At 39.6% G+C, this 26,888-nt stretch overlaps 1 protein-coding gene and 1 long non-coding RNA gene across 2 annotated transcripts; one reads left to right on the forward strand and one right to left on the reverse strand.

The window, feature by feature from the left end:
- The first annotated feature begins 114 nt into the window (after nt 1-114).
- On the forward strand, nt 115-3,211 carry LOC116718286 (uncharacterized). The gene is made up of 2 exons (XR_004338908.1): nt 115-2,177; nt 2,295-3,211. It is a non-coding gene; the product is annotated as an uncharacterized LOC116718286 (long non-coding RNA).
- On the reverse strand, nt 1,770-25,898 carry c1qtnf4 (C1q and TNF related 4). The gene is given in 5 exon segments (XM_032560065.1): nt 1,770-3,892; nt 3,993-4,024; nt 4,027-4,165; nt 5,344-5,705; nt 25,641-25,898. Coding segments are annotated over 5 exon segments (1,158 nt in total). The 5' UTR covers nt 25,780-25,898; the 3' UTR covers nt 1,770-3,406.
- Between the last annotated feature and the right edge of the window lie 990 nt (nt 25,899-26,888).

Below are 26,888 nucleotides of genomic sequence, written 5' to 3' on the forward strand. Positions count from 1 at the left end.
GATGGTTTTGGAGGGGTTCTGGTGGGTTTTGGATGGTTCTGGAGGGGTTCTGGTGGGTTTTGGATGGTTCTGGAGGGGTTTGGGATGGTTTTGGAGGGGTTCTGGTGGGTTTTGGATGGTTCTGGAGGGGTTTTGGTGGGTTCTGAAGGGCTCTTAAGGGTTTTGTAGGGCTCTTAAGGGATCTGGAGGGTTTGGATGGTTCCGTATGGGTTCTGGTGGGTTTTGGATGATTTTGGAGGGTTGTGGACAGAACAAACATGATTTCCTGAGCTGCATCGGGCCGGCTGAATCGATCTGGGCCGCTCTCACGCTGAGGCTGAGATGGAGAGAGCTTTCTTCTGAGACTAAAGGAGAAACTCAGAGTTTACTGGGAGAGAAAATTAACCACAAGTTTGTTTCCTAAAAGTCGCTGCCGCCTTAAAGCTTTCGAAATCAGCAATTAGTGAGACTGGAAAATTCATATTTTCAGGCTTATCGTAATCTTTAGACATAAAGATGTTTTCATGTTTAGTCCACTTCCTCTGTCAAACACATCCAGAGGAAATGAGTTTTCAGTGATTTGCTTTGCTAAAGTGTTCCTGCCTTTACGGTTTCTAACAGGAATCACAGCAAGCGCCTTTTTCCAGCCCGATTTCTAAATGGCGTCTCATTTAAAACTGGGTGAGATTTGCATATAGAGCAAACATTTTCAAACAGTTTCCTGCAGATCTGTGGAACGCTCTCCCAACATGTTTCCCCGCTGCTGATTCCTAACTCTAACTCATTTTTCTTTTGCCAAATACTGACTGACTGGAGTAAAGTCAGAGGTTTGCATCTCATAAATTTTCAACCAATGTCATCAAAACATCTAAATGTTCAACAAAACTAAAGTTGAACCCCTGCGGTTCTCCAGAGGATCGGGTTGTTTGATAAGGGAAGGGTCCATGACAGTTTGAACTGTATCATCTTATTCCCAGCGGTGTGAAATTAGATATGCACATCACTGCAGCCTGGGAGAAGCAATTCAATTTTCCCCACAGTGGGCTCTGTCTGAAGACGTGAAATAAATGCTGCTAGAATTAGAAATCAAATTATGTCCCAGATCCCCGCAGGCTCGGAGGAGGCGGGTGGTCAACAGTTGTATGGATACGGAGTCGTGCTCTTCTTCCAAGTCTGTGTCAGTTCTGTCCTGGAATCCTCCGCTCCCCCTGCGACCGAGAGACAACATCGAGCTCCCAAATATTGGAAAGAAAACACTCATTTTGACACAAAAGCCCAACACGGTTCACAGTAATTTACATGCGGTAAACAAGTAAAACAAGTAGAGAGACGTCTTACTTATAAGCAGAAACACCAAACGTTTGACAGGAAGCCAACACTTCAAGGAATATTTCAGTAGAGAATGAAAATTCTGATTATCCGTCTTTATCAAACCACTGAAGGTTAAATCACTTCGAATTACTTTGCAGAAATGATCAGATCAAACAGCCATTTATGAATGTCCAACTCTTTGGTAAATCTATTTCACAGAGAAATGCTTTAATTTTACAGCATTTTTAGCTCATGATTCAACCAAACTTGTCAATGAACATTAGCTTAGTTGACGTTTTTGAATTAAGTCCACATTAGAAGCTTCTAAAATAAACTACTTTATATTTTATTGTACAGTTGTGGATAGAGTCTGTAAAAAATAAGCATATCAGCTGATTATCATTTTAGTGTCACTTAAATTTTCTTGGAATTTAAAAACTTCATTTGTTGTTTTGTTGATAGTTATTATTGATCCGTTATAGAAAACTGCACCCAGATTGGTTTCAGTTTGTATTTATTTACACTGGACCTGACTAATTTCACCAGAATTAATTATTTAGTAAAGTGCAGATAGATGATATTTGTGCTAACCAGTGGTGGGCACCCTTCTGCTAATCTGCTAATAGCAGATCTGATGTTTCATTTAGCACTTTTGCTAACTTTGAAAACATTTAGCTCACTTTCCCTAAATTCATTTGTTCATATAGATTCTAAAGGGATAATTTACTTGGCTGTTTGGGAAAGTTTAATTAAATAAAGTTCAACATGTGTTGAACTTTTAGTCATAGACAGTTTAAAACTCTTCCAGTAGTTAGACGTTTATATTCATGCTCTTACTTTGAAGTGGGCGAAGACTGTTTACGCAGCAACTGTTTCCTTTCCTCAGGGTCAGTTTCAACCCGGAACTTGAGAGAAAAATATAAACATAACACAACATATAATTACAGAATATGTAAATTATAATGTCAAATATAATTGGTGGTTTAGCGTTGTAGTCTTTCAAGGGCAGATATAATATGAATTGACGTTAGCGCTTTAGCATTAGCTCCCTCTAAATACCATGTCGGTGTAGCACTTCACCAATAGCAGAAGGGTTATGACTAGCCCCTTAGGGTTAGCACAGCTAACATTTTAGCTAGCGGTGCCCACCACCAATGCTAACACTTTCTGTTGATCTCATTGAAATTATGCTAGGAGGTTATTTTGAATTGGGGCTAAATTTGATTTTCTTACATTTGCAACCTTTGTGCATAATCAAACACGCAGTGGAACTTTCATTATAGAGTGAAATATTCACACTCAAGTGAGATGGACTCCTGACATGGGAAGCCATTAGCTATAAACTAAATAGATTCTCTCTGAGGTTCTGAGTCCAAAACTCCTTCGACTTTGAGAAGGAATTATTCCTGATACCCTCTGTGACTTTCACTGCAAAAACACAAAATCTTACCAAGTAGCTTTGCCCAGTTTCTACAGAAAATATCTTAGTACAGTTGAATTAAGGCAAAATTAATTTGCAGGCAATTTTTCAACAAGATATAGGAGCTTGTTCTAGGTCAATAATTCACGAATATTGCTTAAAAAAAGTACAACTGATGGATTAAATGTCTTGTTTGAAATGAAATAATCTGCCATTAGGACCAGAACTTTTTCATCAATGTTAGAACAGAATATTCTTTTTCTGTCCCTTAGAGGACATTTGTCATGAACTCAAGTGTGTATATTACATAATATCAGCTGCCTAAAGAGACAATTTTCATATAAACAGTTAGAAATGTAGACTTCAGACAACAGAACACCAAAGTTATTTCACATCTTCCATGGCCTCAACATGTTGTCTATTTAAAATTGAGATTCCAAAGTTTGATGAACGTAGTGCAAAGAAGTACATAAAATGGTTCCATTTTAATTTTTGGGATTCCACATACAGGGAATTATTCTACATATTATGGAAAATAAGCTACCAATTTTGCTGAAAAGCTACATGTAAGTTAGTTCTGTCTTATTTCAAGTGTAATAAGAAACCAGACCAAAACCTCTTGGTAAGATGTTGTGTTTTTGCGGTGTGAACATGAATCCCACCCAGGATGCTCAGTCATTTGCCACCCAGCTGCAGTTAGGGCCTCTTTGCGGCTTCTGATTGGCTGGTGGTGGCAGTGGTGGGGGAGCTGGGGCTGATGTCGGGGTAAACCAGGAAACCGGTGAAGGTGATGTACTTGGCGTGGTTGCTGTAGGCTCCGAATCCGTCTCTCTGGTGGGAGTAGAGCCAGACGACGTCGTTTGATTTCAGCTCCAGCATCAGGCTCTGGCTCTGCAGGGCCTTCTCGCCCTGGCTGTCGTCGTAGATCATCGCCTGGACCTCCAGGCGGTTCTTCATCAGCTTCACAGACAGCGTCTTCATGGGCAGCTTGCCCACGTTGAAGGAGAAGTAGTACGCCCCCGGCACGCGGCAGGTGAACACGCCCTCCGTCACGTTGAAGTCCTCGCCGATGTTGACGAAAGCAGTGTCGAAGCTGATTGGCCGGTGCTGCGGTACCCCCACCTGGTCGATTCCCAGGATGCTTTGGGTGCGGCCCACGGAGAAGGCAGATCTCCCGTCGTCCTCTTCGTCATCATACTCCTGGTCGTCCTCCTCCTCCTTCTCGGCGTCTCCTGGCCTGGACTTGGCGTCCTCTGTGTCCTGCTGAGGGTTATAGATGGGCTGGTGCTGGTGGTGGTGGGTCTGGTAGCTGTAGGTGTCAGGGTAGATCAGGTAGCCGTTAAAGGTGGTGTAGTGCCCGGTGTTGCTGTAGAGCGCGTAGCGGGGGTCGCCATGGAGACGGAGCCAGACGGTGTCCCCGAACTCCAGCTGCAGCATGACGCTCTGGCTCTGCACCTGAGGATTTCAGCAGATGGTGTTATCGCAGCTGGGGAGGCAAATCCAGAAACATGATCCAATCACAGAGGGATAAGCTTCTATGACTCATCGGTTCCGTAAACATAAACGCAGAAGGCCTTAACTGAGCGCTGACATGATGGAAGACCTTCAGAAACCATAAAGGGGCGGTATGCGTTTTCCAGCCACATAGTGGCACTTTATAGCATAATCAAGTAACTATGTTACCTTCAGTTGTTATTAAAAGGCTCTATGTGTCAAACGTGACTTAAAAGAAATTTGACTTTAATATTTAACACCTTGAAATTGGGCCTCTTTCTCTATAAGAAGCTCCTGCTCTTTCTGACACTATGCCTTCAGGAAGTCATCACAGCATGGCTCCTCTGTTAACCCTTTAATGTTTTTACCAGAGTTTCACTGAGAAGTAGCTTCTATAATTCGCTCAGCTGATTTACAGCTCCACCAGGTGTTTGCTAATTGCTGCTGGCTAGTCTGAAGGAGTTTAGTGGGGGAGGAGCTGCACCTCAAAGGCGGGGCTAGGTCCACCCAGGCGTTTTGCCCGGCTGAATGGTTGCCATGGAGATGAAAGGATTTCTCAAGCACTCTCAAGGCCACACATGTTGATGTTTTTTATGAGTGAATAACATTCTAACATGATGTAAAGCTCAAAAAAGTTGATTTTACATGATACTGCTCCTTATGTGACCTATTATGCTTCCTTAAACATGTCGGGATAAGTTTATGGCCTATACAAAACATGTTCATTACATTTTTTTTTGTTCTGCACAAAATCATCCTCAGTCAATGAGATTTTAGTCGGCTCAGTTCTGCCTACAAATATCTCCCTTCAGAATGAGTCGTTTTAAAGCGTCTTGTCACTTTAAATCAAAATCAGCTGCTGCTGGCCACGCCCCCAACTCATCGTTTACACTCACACATGAAAATGGCAAAGATGTACAACGGTACAACGGTCTTTGAAAAGCATTAGTAGAGCCTCCTGCTCAGCCAACAAAAATGCAACAAGGGGTTTCGTACATTGGTAACACCAGCTGACCAAACATGCTGGAGCTCAGCTTGGATTGCTAGATTTAAATTGAAAATGTGAGAAGATTTTGGGGCTTAAATACAGTTTCTGTTTACACCTGTAAACTGAAAGTGAGCTGTTCTTTCCAGCCAACCTTTCTCTCCTCTCCGGCGTTCTCCTCGTAGACGATGGCCTGCACCTCGTTCCTGTTCTTCATCAGCATCACAGACAGGTCTTTGTGGGGGAACTTCCCCACCGTGAAGGAGAAGTAGTACGCCCCGGGGATGCGGCAGCGAAACAATCCCGCCTTGGCGTCGAAGTCTCCCCCAATGTTGACGTAAACCATGTCAAAGGTCACGGTCATTTTCGGTCCACCTTCCATGCTGTTGGTGCGCGACACGGAGAAGGCCGAGCGCAGCTCTGCGTTGTCCAGCAGGCGGGCCAATCCCCAGGCGCCGCCGGACTGGCCCAGGCACAGCAGGCCAATCAGAACGCTCGAATGCAGCAACATTTTACCTGGAGAAAAGGTAAACAGGGACAATTATTTAGAAGAGGAGACACACGTTAGATTTAGTGTTTAGGATTCCCTAAGAGAGCTACTTGGTGGAAAATAAGTTGTGAAAATAAATGAAGTTTTTCATTATAATTTGGGTCCCTGATTATTTAATGAATCTCACATCAGTTCTCATGTTAGTCGCCTTAGAGATGCTAAATGCTTTTTCTATTTATGTATTGTATTGTTTATTAGAGAATATTTTGTCATTACATCAGTAAGTATGTGTTGAAAACACACCACATTTTTAAACTAAAGACGTTTCCTACAACTCTTCACAGCAAAAAACCCACAAAACCTTATTTTATATTTTGGTCGAGTTTCTAAAACAAACATCTTAGTACACTTAAAATAAGACAAACCTAACCTGCAAGTAACTTTTCAGCAAGATATAGGAGCTTGTTTTAAGTCAGTTTAAAAAAAATACCAGTTACTCTGGCAGATTATTTTACCCATAACATAACATTTTTCCCATGTTATGAGCCAGAGGAAGATATTTGCACTACTGGACAAAAATATTTTTAAAAACTGGACAAAAATACTTGGTAAGATTTTGTGTTTTTGCAGTGTGTTCATTATTTGCTTCTGAACTGCACTCCAGAAATATTTGTAATACTCCGTTAATATCTACAGACTTAAAATGAGAAGATTAAATAATATTTGCTTGCTTGACTGTACTCTCAGATCAGCAAAAAGGTCTAATTTTCCGTCCAATTAACACTTGAAACTGCCACTACATTTAGCAGGTATTTATTCTACATTCAACTATTCTACACAAAATCAGGATGTCAATAAATAAGTGGTAGAGATAATTACACTGGCATATTAGGGTCATTGTAGACAGAAAAAATGAAAAAGAAGAGTAAATTTCCACCAAAAAACTTTATCTCAGAAACTATCTATAAAAAACAAAGACATTTCTGAGTTTCAAAAGTTGAACATTTTCAACTTCTGTAATCTAGTTTTTTTATTTTATTTCAGAGATTAACCTCAATATTTCTGAGATCTTTCTAGAAAATGTTAAACTTTTAAAACTCACTAATTTCCATGTTTTTTCATAAAAGTTTCTGAGATTAATCTCAAAACTTAAGAGTTTTTTCTAGCAAATCTTTGACATATTAAACTCAGAAATGTCTAAGTTTTTTTCTCAAAAAATTCTGATATTAAGCTAAAAATTACGGAGTTTTTTCTAGAAAATTTCTGTAGTTTAAAACTCAGAAATTGCCATGATTTTTTTGCTGTTGCTGAAAATTTTAGACGTTTTGAACTCAGAAACTGACTTGTTTTTTCCAGGAAGTTTCTGAGATTTTTTGCTGGGAATGTATTCCTTTATTCTACCTACAATGGCCCTATCACGCCGCCAGAAGCTGAAAATATTACTTATTTTACTGATAAAAGCAGCAGCAACAGGAAGCATCAGCATTGGCTATAATTTCACAAGCATAACAATCACATAAGCAGACAAATGTACTTTAGTGGATTTTAATATAAATGACAGAACAGGAAGTACAAACACGCTCATTAAAATTCACCGAGCCGCATTAACTCATTTAACCACATGGCTCTCAGTTGAGGATGTAATTATCCGTCTCTCTCTCTCTCTGTCTCGTTGTGCTGCTGTGATGAAGCAACACAGAGCAGATGGGTGGAGGTGTCAGCCCCCCACCCAAACAAAGAAACAAGGATTTAGCTTATCGTGTACTTTGTGACGCTCCAGCAGAGTTCAGCCGATGCTGCAGCTTTCAGGGCGGTTTATCAGTCTTAATTAGCATTCTGTGTCATACAAAACCCTGAATGAGGCATGAGAGCGAACTGCTCATTAAGCAAATTAAAAGAAAATAACATGTCAAAGAATCATCCAGCTGTGTGTCTGATGGATGAAAAATGCATGTGAAAGTTAGCTGACTGCGCTAAATATGAGTTTAAGACGCATTTTGAGTTATAAATGCGCCGTAATCTGAACCTTTGCAACCATTTGTCTTAAAGATGCACATATATCACTTGTTGACCAAGACAACAGGATTCAATAATCATGTTAGTTTGGTGATGATTATGTTTTTAATGCATCACAGCAAGTTTAGATCCAAACGAATCTAAATTTTGAATGAAGATTTTTGGAGATTCTGACTTTAGTTTGTTAGATTCTTGTGTGTCTGAAAGTCTTCATGCGCCACAAAACTGCCAGCTTCAACAGTAAACAACAATATGCAATGTTTTAGTAAAATAAACGGTCATTATTGATGACATGGGATTTCTAAACTGTTCTAGATCTATCCAAAAAAAAAGTTTGCAGATTTGCATTCTAGAAAGAAACGTAAATAGTTTAAGCATTTTTATTGTGTTGGTGTTCAACTGCAGGATTTGTGTCACTCCTTTTTGAAAATATTTGCTATATTTAGTCAAATGTAATGAAGACAGACGTGGAAACCAGTCGCTGTATTTTTGTTGTTCAGAATAAAAAAAATCATACACATTTACTCAATAATCTCCATCTGTGTTGACTGAACAAAACTGTAAAACCCAGGATCTGTTGAATTCAGATGATTTGTATTTTTAACAAAAGCAGCAACGCCAATGTTTTACGAATGGTTTTGACAGATTCATAGATTATTTATTAATAATATTAATATATCACATGTTGAAAGGAGTAATTCTTTCTTCTTAGGACACAGTTGACATTTATCCCAATGTTTGTATCACAAACAGTGCTGGCCTTTTAGAAAATGAAGCATTTTGCTTAGGCTATAATTTATTTAAATATACATAAATAAAAGTGGATTTTCCATTAACAGCACTCAAAGTAGTTAAGTTAAATATGAGATTGCTTGCTGAATTGGCTGCACATTCTCTAATTTGAACACATATACTGGGCAAAAAAGCCGTTTTGAATTTGTCCCTTATTTCCTTTCTATGCAATAATGTCATTGGATGAAATTAGTTTTGCCTTGTCATGAAAAGCTTTTAGCCTGAAAATCACTGGGTGGTGATTAAGAAACTTCCTTTTATTCAGTTTTGATTCCTAAAAATCGCTTCTTTTACAGATTCAATGGGACTAAAGAAAACCCAACTGTGTGATTTATATTTCATTTGAATATTTACATAAACATGCATGTCGCAGTTACAGAGCAGTGAAGTCATTAGCATGATTTATCTATTGTCTGCGGCTGCTGGAGCCTGTTTGACTGGCTGGGAAACGTGTCACAAAACCATGAAGTGAGAAGCTTTAGTGGTCATGATTTGTTATAAATTACTTTCTGCTTAACATTCAGGATGTCTAACATTCTCTCACATCAGCTTTTGCTGTAAACTGTTAAATAATGTGTTCCGCTTTCCCTCCAATAACCTTGAGTTATTTGCGCTTGAAACTAAATGCTTCTCTTGTATGTTTACGCAAAATAAACCTCTTTAAATAGAAGCTAATTATAGTTGTTAATTATACCTAGGGCACTGAGTTTCAACTGATTGTTTTTGTCTGATTAGCTGTCCCAGATCAGCAGAGGGAGAAATCCATGCAGCGCTGCAGATGGAGCTTGTTGCAGATTCTGCCTGATAGAAAAGGTGCGGGATGCGGACGCAGCTCCTTTGCGTAATGGCAGCTCGCACTAAGAAATAGTGTTTGTTTGTCTGTGTAATGGCAGCAGCTTTAACTGGCCGTGTCGACAGAGCACTCCGCAGAGAGCGGGTTGCTTCAGGTTCAAACTGAAATGAAAGAATAGATCAAACAAACCTCTTCCATAATGAGCACCCAGGGGAGGACGGAGGAGAACAGAGGAACCCTAAAAAAATATACTGCAGTGGATTTAAAAACTCCCCTGCCCAGTTGAATAGTTACACAACCAGTCAAATAACTGCAAACTGGGCAGTTTCTATGTTTACTGGGTTGGATTCCCAGTGTCAGACCATTATCAGCTGCATGTCTTCATATTGTCTCTCCACACTCTGTTCAATACAGGCAACAAGAGGCAACAGAATGCATATCTAGTAGCAAATATTCTTTTTAGCACTAAGTAGAAAACAGTTTGTTTAGATTTTAAATGAAATGATCAATAAATCAAATGAGCTCAGCTTTTTTTTCCAATGTTAAGTGGATCCATTCACCACAGGGAACAATGGCCACCAGCACATTTCACACCGATATTCACCTTAATCACAACAACAGCTATGAACGTAACCACACTGTATGAAAACTTCCCAAATAAACAATACAGTAAAGATTCTTGTTTCGCTCCCTGAGATCTGTCCTGTATCCATAAATAAAAGGAAGGGAACGGTAGATGTGTCCTCCCTGTGGACAGATCAATAACGAATGATGGAGACGACCTGAAAAGGAGGACAGCAGGAGGAAGGGAAACAAAAGACACAAAAACAGAGGAGTGTTAATGAGAAGCCAGATGAAATGCAGAATTTCCTGTGGGAAGGGATTTAATACAAACCATGAAGGTGTACAGATGTCTGTGTGGCCTATATAACTTTATTGTGTGGGTGGAGATGAGTGTTTTTCTGTTGTTTTCTTACTGCGTAGGCTGCTTTTGGTGTGTGTGTGTGTGTGTGTGTGAGGAAACGGGTGTGCGTACATGGCTATTTTTGTACAACTGTGAGTTTACATTAATAACTTCTTTACCCTGAAATCTGAACATTATGCCATTTTCTAGGTTGAGGAAAATGTGCTTTTTAACTGCATGTTCATTCACGTATCAGCAAGAAGAATGTCGAGTTTTAGATGGATTTGATTGTTGGTGTAAAATGCACAACATGGAGGTTACTGGGTTTTTCAGCTTCTGTTGTTAGGAAACAAACCTGCATCACTGCACCAGCCTGCAGCTCTCCAAGAAAAACAGGCCGGAAATAAAAATACGGCAGCATTCTAGCTAAACGTGACTGGAATGCACACGTTTAACGTTCTGACTAAACTTGTGCTGTTTTCAGGAAACGTAAGAACAAAACTTATCCACAGCAAAAACTCAAAATCTTACCAAGTATTGTCCAGATTCTAGTCCAAATATCTTTGGACTATCTTGCTTAGGTCTAAAACGTTTAGGTCTAAAACTAAGGTTTAAAATCAAGGAAGAAAACCTAAAGTTAAAAAAACAAAATCTGACCATGATACTCAAAACCAAATTAAGTCTCAATGAGGCAAATTAAAGAAAAATGATGCAATTTAAATATAAATCAAATAAAAAGCACTTAATTTTTGCTAATTCAGATTGATATACATTTCAAAAAACACAAATTTTACTAAGTATGGACCAGTTTTTTAATTTTTTACCTGAATAATTCCTTTAGTATTGATGAAAACGTATTGGTCCCCTGGTAGATTATTTCACTTACGTTGTAACAGGACATTTTTCTCATTTTACAAGTGAATCTGGCAGTGTAACTTGCGCTTAGTTAGTTAGATTTGTCTTTTTTTAAGTGTACTAAAATATTTCCACTAGGAACTAGACCAAAAATACTTGGTAAGATTTTGTGTTTTTGCAGTGCATTGACCATTGCCATATGTTTTATAGCACTAAAGCAATGAAACAGTTTTTCCACTGATGCATAACGTTCCACGCCTCTCGCCCAGTAACAGCTGGATAAAGACATCGGCCTCTTCATCGCCCGCTGGATTAAAAATGTAATCAGCTGTTTATCATTTTTTTATTTCAGATTTAAAAAGTATTAAAACCGTCATTAAATCCATCGTTGAATACAAACTGAGGTCCAACACATCTGAGACATTCTCTCTTTCTACTGTGCCTTCTCAGACTCACACACACACACACACACGCACACACACACACATCCCCCCCCCACACACACCCACACACACGCCCCACACACACACCTCCTTTTATTTTAAGTAAACAAATCCTGCTAATGAAAAGATCTGTGTTTGCTCTGCTGGGAGTTTTTCATGTAGGAATATGCATGTAGTTTGTACCTGTCTGTAGGGGTGTGTGTGTGTGTGTGTGTGTGTGTCCTGCATGCTGGGCCATCTGCTGCAGGTGATAACAAACACATTAGCTCTCAAACTGAAGCTCAACAGCCACCCTGCAGCTCTCACCTGCTCTGTGAGGATTTTCTACTTTCTGCTAACTTTATTTCTTCTCCTGGAACATGATGTCGAGTTTCCGGCGGCTGCAGCGAACTCGCTGAAGTTTCCTCATTTAAATGTCAAAGGAGTTGATTTAACTGCTGTCGAATTTATCCCACAGCTATGATTGGAAATTTTAAGTCTTCCGCTTGAAACTTCGGTGAAATTTGTTGCAAAATAACTGACCTTGTGTGTGAGCGTGTGTGTGTGAGGGGGAGGAAACTATGTTGTAGGAGGTTTCATTTTTATTAAGAAAGCTGTTATAAAACAACCATCATTATTATTTTCAAATTAGAAACATTAATTGAAACACTTAAGGATAATAAATGGTTAAAATTAATTACCACTTTTTCTAAATGTTTTTTTTTCTCACCAAATGATGCTGCATTCCAGTTTTACTCAGAAGTGGGAAATTCCAACATCTGAGTCTAAAAATATCAACTGTAACGTCTGCAAACGTTAGATTTCCCACTGGGAAACTGGAAGCAACTCTGAACCCGAGTTACGTTTCAATATGGCCGCTGCTCGCATCATCAGCAGTAAGATGTGGTGGAAACATTTTTATTTTACACATAAATAAGAGTGTGTATAAAATCAATGTTATGTGTGACGCCTGCAACTTCAAACTAGCCAACTTAAAAATGGTGTATGCTTGAAAGAAAAGCTTAAAATGCAAGAACACAAAATCATTCCAAGTAGTTTTGGTCTATTTTTTAATGCAAATATCTTAGTGCACCTGAAATGAGAAAAATTAACGTAAAACTAACCTTTCAACAAGATATAAAAGCTTGTTTTAAGTCAATAGTTCCTTAATATTAATGAAGATGTACTAGTTCTACTGGCAGATTATTTCACATAGAGCAAAAACATTTTCCACATGTTACATATTTACATATTTCACTTGTAACATGAGGAATTTTTTTTGTTATAAGTGAAATAATTTGCCAGTGAAATTAAGACTTTTTCCTTATTATGGAATTTTTTACTGAAACCCAGCTCCTATATTTTGCTGAAAAGTTATTTGTACGATTGTTTTTCTTATTTCAAACACATTATTTGCACTAGAAACTGGACAAAAATACTTGGTAAGATTTTATGTTTTATATTTCATACTTCATTAGAAGCTCCTTAATCTGTCGCACCTTTTAGCTGCCTTTTTCTTGAATTTCTGCTTTTCTCCCTTCGACGTCTTCCTCCAAAAAAAAATGGATGGAAATGACTCCAACATATTAAAAAATAACTTATTTTTAACTCTAGGCCTTCTTGACATCAGCTTTCGCAATTCATCTAATAATAAGAAGTTATGGCAAAGTTTTTTATTCAGAAAACTAAAGAAAAAAACCTTTTAAATCACTTTGTACAGTGAGCTGAAATCAAATCCGTCCTTGGATGAGCTGCTTCAGTCTCTTTGTGCCGTTTTATCTCTTCTTCTCTCGCTGAACAATCTCCCACTTCGCTCTGTCGCCCCTTTCTCTCTCATTAGATCAAAGCTTCACACAGATCTATTGTTGCATTGTATAGGCGAGGACGCCAGCCTGCACAGCATAACAAAGAGACACTCATCACACACACACACACACCCCCACACACACACCAACACACCCCCACACACACCCCCACACACGCACACAGACAGGAATTATTGTTTTCCATGCTCCTCCATTTACATGAACTATGATATTCCAGCTGTTTGGATGATGAAATCATTAGCAGATGGTTCTTTAGCTCTCAGAATATTCTTCATTCAACTTTTACTTTTACAGCAGCAGAGACGGCAGAGTGGCCAAAAATACCCCAGTGAGAGTAACTCTACTTCAATATACGTTTGTTCAGGCAAAAGTAAAAAAATAAAAAAAGTTTACAAAATGTTTGTGGTGAAAATGTCACTGAAGTTCTGAGTTGCGAATCATAAACAATCTGATTTAATATTTTATCACCAAACTGACAAAATATAACAAAAATATTAAAAAATAACACTCAAGAAGAAGAAACACTTCTTCACATAGATCTATTTTTTCCTCAATATTAAATGTTACATTAAATTAATAGTAGATAATGTGTACATGTTAGAAAATAGCCACTTACTGACTTTGACATTAGAATTTGTACTATAATCTTACATTTCTTTTTTCTCAGAATTCCGACGATCTTAGAATAAATGTTTTCCCTGTGATCCTAATCCTGTTCCACACCGTAATCTATTTCCAGTGACCATATGTAGAGTTTACTGTATCTTATTAACCTCCAACAAGCTCAGCAGACAGAAAATAACATCAGAAAAACAAATCTGGAATAAAAACAAGACGTCCGTCAGTGTCTCACGCATATTTGGTTAAAATGTTCATAAAATATTTTTTTTATTGGATAAATTATCCAGAAATTTTTACTAAAGAGTAGAAATAATTAAGAACAATATTACTCAAGTTAAAGCAAAAAGTACATTGGAGTAAAACTACTCCTAAAATTATTTTTTTTCTAAAAAATTGTTCAAATAAATGTAACTATTTGCAACCTGCCTCTGTATAACAGACAGCCTGCAGAGCCTACTAATGAAAATATTCTCTGTTTTAGCTCAAATTTAATGATTTTCACAGCTGCAAGTTTTTAAAAAATACACAAAATTGCTCCCTGAGTTTAAAAAAAAAAAAGATTACAGTCCTACAGAGTGACCTGCTAATACCAGACAGATTTGGATTTAGTAAAAGCCAAAAACTGTCTTTGTATCCATTTCTACTCCTTCACGATTGATCAAGGCGTTGCTGTGAGTTCAGTCTTCTGCTGTGCGGCGCCGGTTCAGGCTGACCGGTTCCGTTCTTCCATCCTCTCAGCAGTAAGGCGGAGGCAGGATGGGGTCTGCCGATTCCTCGTCTCCCTCTGCCGTCGGAGTAAAGAGCGCCTTTGAAAAATGACTTTCAGTGGAACGGCAGCATGCAGCCATGAAAAGCAGGCAGGCACAAAGGCAACGACGGGCTGAGCTCATCTGAGAGGAGACGGGTTCGGTCCAGATGAAAAATAATCACTGCTTATCAGACTCTGTGTGAAGTGCTGTGGGTCGTCTTTCAGTCATTTCAGTAAACAGAAATATTAGCTGCTGGAGCTGCAAAAACACAAAATCTTAGCAAGTATTTTTGGTTTATTTTCTAGTGCAAATATATTAGTAGACTTGAAATAAGACAAAATTAACTTATAAGTAACATTTCAGCAACATAGAGGAGCTTATTTTAAGTAAATAATTCCTTAATATTGATAGAAAAGTACTAGTCAGTATTTCTTGTTATGAGTGAAATAATCTGCCAGTATATCTACTTTTCTTAAAATCATTATTAAATTAATTGGCTTTAGTTAAATTATTCAAGCTTCTATTTCTTGTAAAGTTATTTGTAAATTAGTTTTGTCTCACTTCAGTTGCACTAAGATATTTGCACTAGAAACTAAAACAAAACACTTGGTAAGACTTTATTTTTGCAATGCAATATTTAGTGGTTAAAAATAATCAATAAATGGATAAATCCAGCCTTAGATTATTTACTTCACTCTTTGCTACCAACTCTTTGTTTAAAACTTACAGTCTGACCTACAGATTAAGTGTTTTGGTGCCATGTTACAAAGTTCAGACACCTAAAAATCTACAATACAGAACTTTCATGTTTTAGAATGGCCTAGTCGAAGTCCAGAATTTGATCTGAAAATTGTTAATTGCTGATACGACCCACGCAATCCGACAAATAAGCAAAAATGTTTATTTGTCCAAGTGAAAAGTTTGTAGAAGCATTTTAATATGTATCCCTGTCACTTTGTGTTGGAAAATTGTAAACCTTCCAGTGAAATAGTCTGAGGTCTGAGATTCTATCTGCTCTGCATTTCGTTATAAATATGCTTTCATAAAACTCATGCCGAGTTCTTAGCAGAGTGGGATGTTTTTTTAATTAAAGCTGCAAATCAACTGGAGACGGAGCAACAGTTTGCATATTCTGTTCCACATTTAGGAAAAATCATTTTTTACGATGCATCAGGATATTAGCCACTAGATGCATCTGTACCTGAAATCAATGCTTCTCTATGCTCTGCACGTTTTCATTTATTTTCCTACTTTAGAAAATCATTGAACTTTATATTTCTGTAAGCTCTTACAGTTCATCATTTCTGAGTTGTAGTTTAACAGATGGAAATCTTGGTTGCATAACATTGAATTATCAGGCAGCTGCCTGGAAGAGGCCGACAGGAAGCTGAGGAACTCGTTTGTTTCTTTGTCGTCTTTTTGTGCGGTAAAGTGAAATCTGCTCAGGTAGCAGGAATTTGTAGAAACAGACAAGAGAAGTCGGCACTCTGCAGCCTTCCTCTCCTCTCTGCCTCAGACTCTGTTTTATCTGCTTGTTTATTCCAGGATGTATTTCAGATGTTTCTCATCTGACCTTGATTTTTTTTTATAGAGTAACTGGAAACTGTTGTGATAGCAACCGTGACTAGAGAAAATGGTTCATGAAACGAACAAATAGAACGATGCTGAAGATTTATCCTAATGTAATAAAAACTTTTGCAAGTTATTGGAAGCTGTAGGGTGGAATCTGAACAATTAAAGCCAACAGAACAGGGCCGGTCCAACTCTTTTTGGAGCCCAAAGCATGTTTTCATTTAGCATTCATTAGCAACATATCGACACCAGATTCCTGAGCTACTGTAAGTGTGCAACATACAGCCTTTGTATTTAACTTACATCATGTTATTATGGCTACTGAATATAAACTTACAGGAGTAGCAAACAAAAATAAATATTTTGAGAGTGGTATTTAACTCTGCCACATTATTTCAATTATTTGAAAATGAACATCAGCTGATAAAAATAAAATTTGCAGAAAACAATTTCATAAATATGATATCTTACATTTCTCCAATGGTTTAAGCAGCCAATAGCAGGAAGAGATTTATGTATTATTTGAGTACCAACTACAAAAAGTTGGCTTTTTCATGTGTAATTTATATATTTTAAATAATTTTTTTATTTTATTTATCATGCTAGCTTTTGCTCTTCGGGGCCCCCTAGTGGTGTGGAGGCTCTAAGCAGCTGCTTAGCTTGCTCTGAATATTAACGTATTTATTTTCTTACTTTCCACATTTAGTGAAAATTTATAGTTCTGCTGCTGAGGATGTTTTGTTTCCAGCTGTCTTTTGTGTGCCTGACATTTTCAAACGAAGTCAAAGAAAAGATCTCACAGAGGACATTCTTTAATTAATCACAACCAGGCCTCTGCTTGGTGGCTTCAGGTTGGGTTCAGATTGGTGCGTGCCATCGCTCTGAGCTGCTCTTTTAGACGGGATCATGAGGAGGCAGACAGGTTGTACACAAACTGGAGACGAGAAAAACCCAAAGAGAAATCAAACCGAACATTATTTCCCAAAGTGTCTGCTGCAAACAAAGATGTCAATAATTCATGCTCTCAGTAGATAATTGGAGGTTGTGTTGAGCCTCAGGATTTCACGTCTTTGACTGACGTGAAATGAAACGTTATGGGATTTTACCTGCCAAAACAGAAAGCTTCTCACAAACTTTAGCACAAATTTTAAGGCTTTTATTTTCCACGAGTGATTGCTAGGAATGTTGCAATAAGCCATAAATCAGTTAATCACATGATAAATTAAAACGAGTTCAATAATTTCCATGTGCATAATTTATTGTTTTTCTCTCTTTCTTTGAGAATGTGTTCTTGCATTATTATTATTATTATTATTATTATTATTATTATTATTATTATTATTATTATTATTATTATTATTATTATGCCATCACCATTATTTTACTTTAAAATGGTCTCAAAACGACATTTTTGTTTATAGCAATAACAAATGGGACAATTATCCAGTTATTTATTTCTTTGTTGTTGTAACAATCTTATTTGCCACATTCATATGGAAAATCCTTTTTTCAAAGATGAGTGTGAAAATTGTGTTCTTGCTAAAAAGTGACCTATAAGTTATTTCTTTTATTTTAAGTGCATCAATTGTACTGTAAAACAGACTGAAAATACTTTGTGTTCTTGCAGCTGCATTTCGTCAAGTTCAGTCCTCTGTGCGATGCACATATGAAGCATCGCCTCCCAGTGACCTTTCAGATCTGACCAATGAAACATTTTTGAAAATTGAATGCAAAGAAATCAATATGTTCAATCATCAATATGGCTGATTTCAAGTGAAAAAACCCCAAATATTTAAACTTTTTTTCAGTTTGGTTTGCTCCGACATGCTTCAGCTCACATTTCCCGATAGAAAGATTCCTGTAGTTTATTGTTTCCATAACGATGGAGGCTGCCGGTGTGTGTTTGATCGCTGCGGAGTGTGACTGATGTTCTGAAGCCGCCGCCGTCGGACAGCGGCCTGCTGGGAGATAAAAATCCGGGTGCAGTGATCTGAGGGAGGGCGCATGCGAAGCCCCTCTCCTCTGGACTGAAAGTCAAAATGAGAAGACGCACTTGGACTGAGGCTGGTCATCAAAGCGTGCAGCGGAGCGTGAAGCTTCATTATCAGGACGAGAAAACTTAAAGGTGATATAAGGATGTGAAGCCTGGGAGCCGCAGGTTGAATAATTACACTCTGAGCTTTTTATGGAGTAAAGATTTCTGTTGCAAAGAATAACTCCCATTTACATAAGCAGAACAGAAATTATTTGGAATTTGTGCTGAATAAATTCTACATGAAATTCAAACAAATGTCCTGAAGAATAAGCAAACATGGAGGCTTTAAGAGATATTAAATGGGGGATTTATGTAAAATATATCATGTTATAATTTCATCCCTTCATCAAAATTTGATTGTTTTGATATTTTTCTTGCATGTTTGAGAAATCCTTGAATCTCACATGGCAACCATTCTGGGTGTCTAAACGCTTGCTCTCACAAAGCTCTGCCTATTTCCACAAAACTCCTCCCCTTCAGCTCCTCTAGACTAGTGGCAGCAGCAATTAGAAAACTTGAACTGGAGCTGTGAGTCTGATGAGTTGATTATAGAAACCACTTAACAGTCCTACACTCCTAAGAACAGTTGCAAGTGGCAGAGTGTCGCAGAGTGTCAAAAAGAGCAGGAGCTTCTTAAAGAGACAGAGACCCAATTTCACAGCGCCAAATTGCAAAGTCTGATATTTACAGCATTGTTTATAACAACTGAAGTTAACATAATTACTTGATTGTGATATTAAATGGCACTAGGTTACTTGATACATAATACCGCCTCTGGACTCGAAACGCAGACAAGTTGAACTGAATTTTTGTCTTTTCACTCAAATGTACATTTCTAGTTGAAAATATTTGAGTAAATACGCAGAAACTGTGGTAATTTTACTTAGGGTTCTCATACACTGCAAAACTCAAAATCTTTACCAAGTATTGGTACTGACTAGTTTCAAGTGTAAATGTCTTAGTATACTTGAAATAAGACAAAAGTAACTTAAAAGTAACTTAGGTTTCTGTTATACTTAAATAATTTCTTAATATTGGTGAAAAAGTCCTGGTTCTAAGTGAAATAACACATTTTAACTTATAACAAAATGTCTTGTTCCATTTTCATGCTTGATAAGAAATTTGCTCTAGAAGGACAAAAATACTTTTTTAGGATTTTGTGTTTTTGCAGAGTTCCTATCCCGACTGTCTTCCTGCAGCTTTTGTCTTTTCTCATACAGACAACAAAGGGAAAACATTTTGGGTGTCAAACCTGAGAACATGAGTTTCATAAACACTTCCTGTTCCTGTTTTCTTCCTCTGAATTTAGCTTTTTTTTATCACTTTGAGGTCTGATGCCATGTATCGTTGCTTCTCCTCCTTCCTCTCCAAACGCACAAAGAGGAAACAAACAAACGGAGCAGATCTGCAGAGGGTACTGAGCATTTCCACCCCAGACGCGCAGCAACAGGCTGCAAGATGGCCACTCGGGACCGGAGTGAAAGGCAGCTGAGGGAGCGGATATCTGGAGGTGCAGTGACAGACCCCCGCTGCTGCTTTCCCGCTCATTAATCCCTCCCTCGGCCGCTTCTCGTCCTCCATCCTCAGCATGTCACCATCTGACAGCTGCAGACACCAGGACCTGCCTGGGGACGGCCTGCATGGCAGCAACGCGAATACAAACAAAAAGAAACATGAAAGACAAGACGCTGAGGTGTAAGCCAGGACTTACAGCCAGAGACCTGCTTCTGAATGCAAATCCGCTTTCTAACTGCTGTTTTCATCAAAGTCAACCTGGAGCAGAATCAGGTTTTCTAAGGCTGTTTTCACACCTTATGATGAAATAGACTCGGTTCTATTGGGAACCAAAACTGCAACATTTGTTACATTTTCAGCTGCTGCGGTTCTCTCCCTCTCTGCACGGAGTCAAACGATCCGGACCTTTTGAAAAACCTGTTCCCCTCCTGGCCTGTGGGCGCGCTGCACCAAAATAAAACACAGTAGAAAGTGACAAAAACCTCTGAAGAAGACACTGAGCGCAACTTCGTTCTTCACATAATGTCAGCAAAAATGAAACGTGTGAGAAGTGGATGATGGGAACACAAGTTAACTTGTAGAATTTTTCCTTTGTCTTTGGTAAAAGATCACAAGTTATTTTTCCCATGTTAAGCTAGCATGTTTGTTTTGGTTATATTTACCCAGAATGCCCTGCGTTGTAGTCCACGTCCTGCTTTTGGAGCGGTCTCCAGCCCCCTTAGCGTTCACACATGCATTGAAACAGCACCAGATTTCACTTCAACTGAACAGAGACCGAGGTTTGATCACACCTTCCCAAACGAACCACTTTCTAGACAAATGAACCAGAGTTCGATTACAGCGAACTGAACAGAGCTGGTGTGAATGTACCCTAACTGTTTATAGCCATGGCTACATCATCTGCATGAGAGGATTGTTGGTATTCTCAGTGCTAGCATGTAATTCAAAGCAAAGATCCTTGCAGAGCTGCTGGCATCTCTCTCAGGCTTTCACTCGTTTCTTTCTGTCTTTCAAGGTCTTTCAGTTTGCTTTCAGTCTCTGGAGAGCGACGCTGCTTCAGTGCTCTTGTCTCACTCTGACCATCCAACATACTGTATGAAATATAAACCTGATATATTCTGCAGATCACAATTTACAGAGCACTGACTTTAAAATCCAACATTTTTAGGTGGATTCATCTTAAAAACCACTGGGTAACTGGATCTCTGAACTGGGCAGAATGGTCTCAGATCAACATGTGTTTTTCCGTTTGAGTTATTTATTTGAATTTTTAGAAAGCCAGATAATAATCAGATGTTTGACAAATACAAGCCTGAATCAGGAGTGAATTAAAGGCGTATTTGTGTCTCTTTCTTCTTTTCTTCAGCCATGCGTTTACATTTCAATCCTGCACTGCCTCTTACATGACTGGTGTGTGTTCGGTGGTTGTAATCACACTCGTAATGAGCCAGAGCGGCAGTCAGGGAGTCCAGTCTGCTGCCTCGCCGTGTCCCGTCTGTCACGGATGGATCAAACCCTGCTGTGTTTGCTGGCAGGACACCGACTCTCTGCTATCCACTGCTTCTTCTCCTTCTGGCTTTGCAACATCGATGAATGAAATGAGAGCTCCGACACCAGCCCGGTTTAGTACGCTTTAATCCAACTCCAGTCCGTTTGCCCAGATAGGCCGGTCCGTTTGGGGAGATGTGAATGTGAAATCGAACTGTGATCCGCCTGGGTCTCGGTTCACTTCAAGTGAACTCTTATGCGGATGCGTCAAAAGCAGCAGTCTAACTACACTGCAGGGCATTCTGGGTAAATACAAACAAAACAAACGCATTAGCTTAGCTGTAGAAATGACTTGTGGTCTTTTACCAAAACAAAAGAGAAATCCTATAACCACTAAAATCTGACACCACTCCATTTTTGTTTATATCTCATGAAGCAGGAAGTTGAGCTCAGTGTCTTCAGAGGTTTCTGTGTTGTTTCCTTCAGTGGTTCTTGTTACAGCGCCTCCACAGGCGTGGAGGGGAACAGGCTACTCAAAGGGTTTGGTTGGTTTGTGAAAGAAAAATGCAGCAGCTGAAAATGTAACAATGTTACAATTTCGTTCGCCAATCAAACTGAGTGTACCTGATTTCTCTTTTGTCTTTGGTAATGGACCACAAGGCATTTCTACCGCTATCGCTAATTTCTGCTTCTAGAGCAGGAAGTGCAAACACCAGTCCGCTTGCTGTTTGCATTCGAACCGCACCAGAGTTCGCTGCAACCACACCGAAGTTTGTAGACGAGCCAGAGTTCGATTATGCATTCACACCTCCCAAACAAACTGGACTTTCCAGGCAAACGGACTGAAGTTGGACTAAAGCGAACTAAACAGGACTGGTGTGAATGAAAACTAAAACGTCACTAAAACTTCTCTGCTGCTATCTGTACCGGGACCTGGGAGTATTGCCTGCTGGTTCGTTGCTGGATTTGTTTCTTTTTGTTCTTATTTGCATAATGTGCTAGAAAGGCAGCAGAATGCTCTGGTCCAAGTTGATGACCCAGCTAAAAGAAAATCACAGGATTTCTTTTCATGTAGTATTGGAGGCAGACGTTTAGTTTCAGGAAACAGTGTGTGTTATCTTCAGGATGTTGCAGGAGCCAGATTAGTGTAGCACCGAGGGATTATCAGATGGTGACAGTGTGTAGCTCAAAGCGTCCTCCGCTGCAGCACAGTCATCTCTTCCTGCTCAGGGTTTACTCTCACTGATCCAAACCTCAAGGTGTGAAGTTTAAAATGATCCAACTTGTGTTCCCATCATCCACTTCTCACATCGCACTTCATGCTCACACTCCTGCTGCCTCCTGTTTAAATATGTGCTTTCCTGAGGCTGGTCAATAATCTCGTTCTGGTTTCAGTCTGCTTTTTTTTTTGTCCTGTGTGGGATCCACTTTGAGCTTTCAGGCTCGGAAAACTCGGAGCGAACTGCTTTGAGTGCTCAGTTTGCTGTTTGCAGAGTTGTGCTTGACATCAGCAAAAGCATCTTTGCAAAAAAGAAATAAAAAAATTCACATTCAGCTTTATTTGGAGCATGTTGCCAGAGTAACTGTTGCTGGTTAAACACGACTTATTGTCCGAAACTTCAGAAAGTCGTGCAGCAGCAGCAGATGAAGCCCTCCATCACACCAGCTGTTCAGATTATTGGATGTTCATGAAGAACCTCTTGACGTTGGATAAATGTTACGTTTAAACCCTTCACAACACAATTAGCTGCTCCTCTCGCTGCGCTCAGCACAGCATATTTTTTTGTGGTAAAACTGCAAACAGACGTGAAAAATCCCTGAACAGGGCAGAATCTCTGCTGATTTTCAGTAAGTCACAGCAGCATCCAGATCTCTTTGCCCAATAGATGATGATGAAGCAGATATGAAAGCTCCTCTATGATGGCTAAAAGCTTGACAAAACACACTTTTGCTCACAACCCCCGGCAAAACAAATATGGTGACACATATGGCATTATGTACTGTATGTTTTCCTGCAAACATGTTGAAGGAAGAGAAATCTGAAAAAGATGAACTGCACACAAAATCCTTCATTCAGAATGTGAAACTTTTGATTAAAGAACATTTTAGCAGAATGTGCTGCACAAATACTGGGAGATAATCAAATTAGCTCTTATTAGACCTTTTCCTGTTTATAGTGAGGAAAACATTAGTTTGTTTCTCATTTTGACAAAGTGTCACAAATGATCAGTTTTTGTATAGAAAACACATTTCTCTGTTTGCTTTCAACATCTCAGTGACTCTATTAGTGTTTTTAAGTATCAACATGATTTGGACAAATCCAGAAGTCCAACAATCTTCACTATTTATGCAGTTTTTTTCATTAAACCAACAGTTTAAGTCAAACTGTATCTGTCGCTTTCTTAGGGTCTCTTGTTCAAGCAGCAGGATACAAAAATAAAGTTAAAGCTTTATGTCTTTTTTTAGAACAAAGCCTTGTCTTTCTTTTGATCAGATGTTTCTGCTACTTTTATGTCTGCGCCGGATTATGCACATTTTTCTCGTATGCTCACGTCTCTTCACCGTGCCCTCGTTTCATGCCTGATCATCAAGCAACGGTTCGTTCCATAATTCAAACTTTCCTAAGTGAATGTATTTTACACTATTCACTCTGTTTGGGTTGTTTGAATTGTCAGGGGAAAAAAACATGTTTAATTATAAAGAAACAATCAGTTTTGAAACAATCTGATCTGAAGTGGGAAAAGCTTGGCTCACTTTTTCTTCCAACATTGTTTTATTTCTTTTTTGAGGTTTACAGATGATTGTTTCTGTTGTCTTAAAGCCACAGTAAATAATTTCTAAGGTTGGTGGCTGAACTTGACAGTCATCACCTTTATTATTTCATTTTTATCCCATTTTTGTAGAGTTGCAGCTGTTTCTTGGATCATTTCCCAGCTAATGACCATGGAGGGGAAGCTGAGATCACATAATGGACGCTGGAATACTTTGGTAGTTCAAGGTCGACTCAGTGACAGAGTAGTGGCCTGGTCCTGTGGCTAAAAGCCCAAAGCATCACTCACTCAGCACCGTGCTGAGTTTCAAACTTGGAAAACTTCTTTGAATGATGAATGTTTAATTGTTTAGAAATGCCCTTACAACCCTTCCCAGATTGATTAGCTGTAATCATTGCTTCTCAAAGGTCAAGTTTTTCTGACTTGGGAAGCAACAAGCCAAACCGTCTGTGTTTATACAGGTGGTTTTATTTACGTTAAACAGTAACTTTGACTGAAACCATCTGCTGCTACTTTCAAACCGAAGCTCCATGGAAGCAGCATGAATATAAAACATATTTCTCTTCTATTACATATTATATGGAAAAAAAAAATCTACATCAGCTGCAGGTGTTTTCGTCTGGATTATTCAGAATCACATCTTGTACTCTCAGGCGCTGAATATAAGTTTATTACATCTATGCTGTGTGTGTGTGTGTGTGTTTTGTGTCTCATAAATCTTGGTGTCTTTGTTTGCCCTCATGGCATGAGCAGCTGCCAGCAGCCCTCAGTAAGGGGCTTCAGAAGCACCTGGATGCACACACACACACCCGCACAAACACACCTACAGATGCTGTTAATAACATAAGCATATGTGCTTACAAATGTGTAATGTGCTGACACGGTGAGCCGGATGATTAGCGTGGCGCTAACACTGATGTGGGTTCAGATCTGCAGACAAAAGGAGAGGAACTCCCGCCTGGAGATGAGGGACATCTCTGCACCTCAGGATCACTCACAGGGATTCTCTGATGTCTCCCCCATGCATAATGATTAATAATCCATATGATGATTAATAATCCATATGATGATTAATAATCCATATGATGATTAATAATCCATATGATGTCTGATCCTGACACACAGAACTCTCTGGGCAAGGTTTTCCTCAGTCAAGAGGAGGAAATGTAAAAGATGTCCGTCTGCTCTCCACTCACACAACACTTCATCACTTCAACAATCATCCCAGATATTAACACTCTGAGGACATGGCGGGGTGTACGAAGCCCCGCTGCCCCCGGAGGGGCATCGCTGCTTCTGGAGATCGGTGCAGATAAATAATGCATGCTGCTCCGACGCAGCACGACTGCTCAATCCTCACAGCCAGCATTATGCTTTGTGCCAGCGCTCACAAAGGACTAAAGAAAAGCAACCAGGAACACAACAGCAGAAATCTGGAACATCTCCTCCTTCACTTCTTAAATCAGAGAAACGCTGCATTCCTGCACACCCCCATGTCTGATCTGACCCAGAACTTCAGCGCATCAACGTTCACACCTGAACCTGAACAACTTCTGCACCCAGAATGATGAAGAGGACGAGTAAGAGGAGGAGGCGGCTCACCTGTTAGTGCTTTCTGTCCTTCGTCCTGGCTGTGTGTGGAGCGCGGAGCTGAAACTTCTGCCTTAGTGGATGGATCTCCCCTCCACACACTCACACACACACACACTCCCCTCTCTCTATCTGCTCTCCCACCCGCCATGCTGTGTTTTTTTTTGGATCCCTCCCCATCACCGTTTCTTCTCCATCTGCCTCACTCTCCCTCCTTCAGTGTCTTCACTCAACCTGCTGCTGATCCCGGCTTTGAAGATTTATGAACAGATCCCCAAAGGCTACCTAAACACACACACACACACACCCACACACCCCATGCACGCACACTTCATGCATGTTGATGTCTGTACGTTTAATCAATGAGGTGCAATGCGCAGCACTGCAGTGGATGCTGCAGGCTAGATGCACTTAGATACAAGGCTCTGCTAACCCAGATCCAAGTGTGTGTGTTAACCTGTGTTTGGTGTGTGTGTTTGTGTGTGTGTTCTGTTAAATTGGCGGGGAGGAGCAGCCGTGCCATAAGCAGCGTTCTGTGTAGACGGGCTGCCAACTTCCTCCCTCCTGCTCATTGTTGGGAGTCATTATCTCACCTCTGGGAGGCTGCTGGGTGAAATGAAGACACACACACACACACCCCCACACACACATGAAAGGCAAAACATGTAATGCTCTGAAAACTGAAATTCATCCCACTCGGTCTTCCTTTTATAATCTTATTCAAATTCCACAGTCTGTTGCTCACTCATATTTAAATGAGCACTTGACTAAATCCCTCCTGTGCGTTTTGCTTTTCTTGGCCAGCTCTCGGCATGCTGCCGCGCTCTTTGTGCCGCGGCCAGCGCGCAGATATAGAGTTAAAAGAGTGGGCAGCGCGGCGGAGCTAAACACGGCTAATGTCAGCCGGGTGGCCTGCGTCAGCTGCGACCGGGACGGTAACGGACCGGGCAGCCAGCAGAGCCCAGGACTCTGGCGCTGAGAGAAGGTTCTGTTTACTCATTTCACTCATTCTTGGAGTTTGAACAGAACCAAGAAAAAAGAGAAAACAGCCAAAAGGATAATCTTCTGAATAAAATCTACTCTCTAGCAAATCTTTTTGAACTTTCTGAGGTTTTAAGGATTAAAGAACTTACTCTATTAAGTTTGTCTTCATAGAATCTGTGTATATTCACTGTCTGAATGTGAAGCTGCTGACACACAGTCTGTTGCTGCGTTGAAAAGGAGATTACACCGGTCTACATGTGAGGATAGACCCTTATG

Source organism: Xiphophorus hellerii, chromosome 4, assembly GCF_003331165.1.
Source record: "Xiphophorus hellerii strain 12219 chromosome 4, Xiphophorus_hellerii-4.1, whole genome shotgun sequence".
Lineage (NCBI taxonomy): Eukaryota > Metazoa > Chordata > Actinopteri > Cyprinodontiformes > Poeciliidae > Xiphophorus > Xiphophorus hellerii.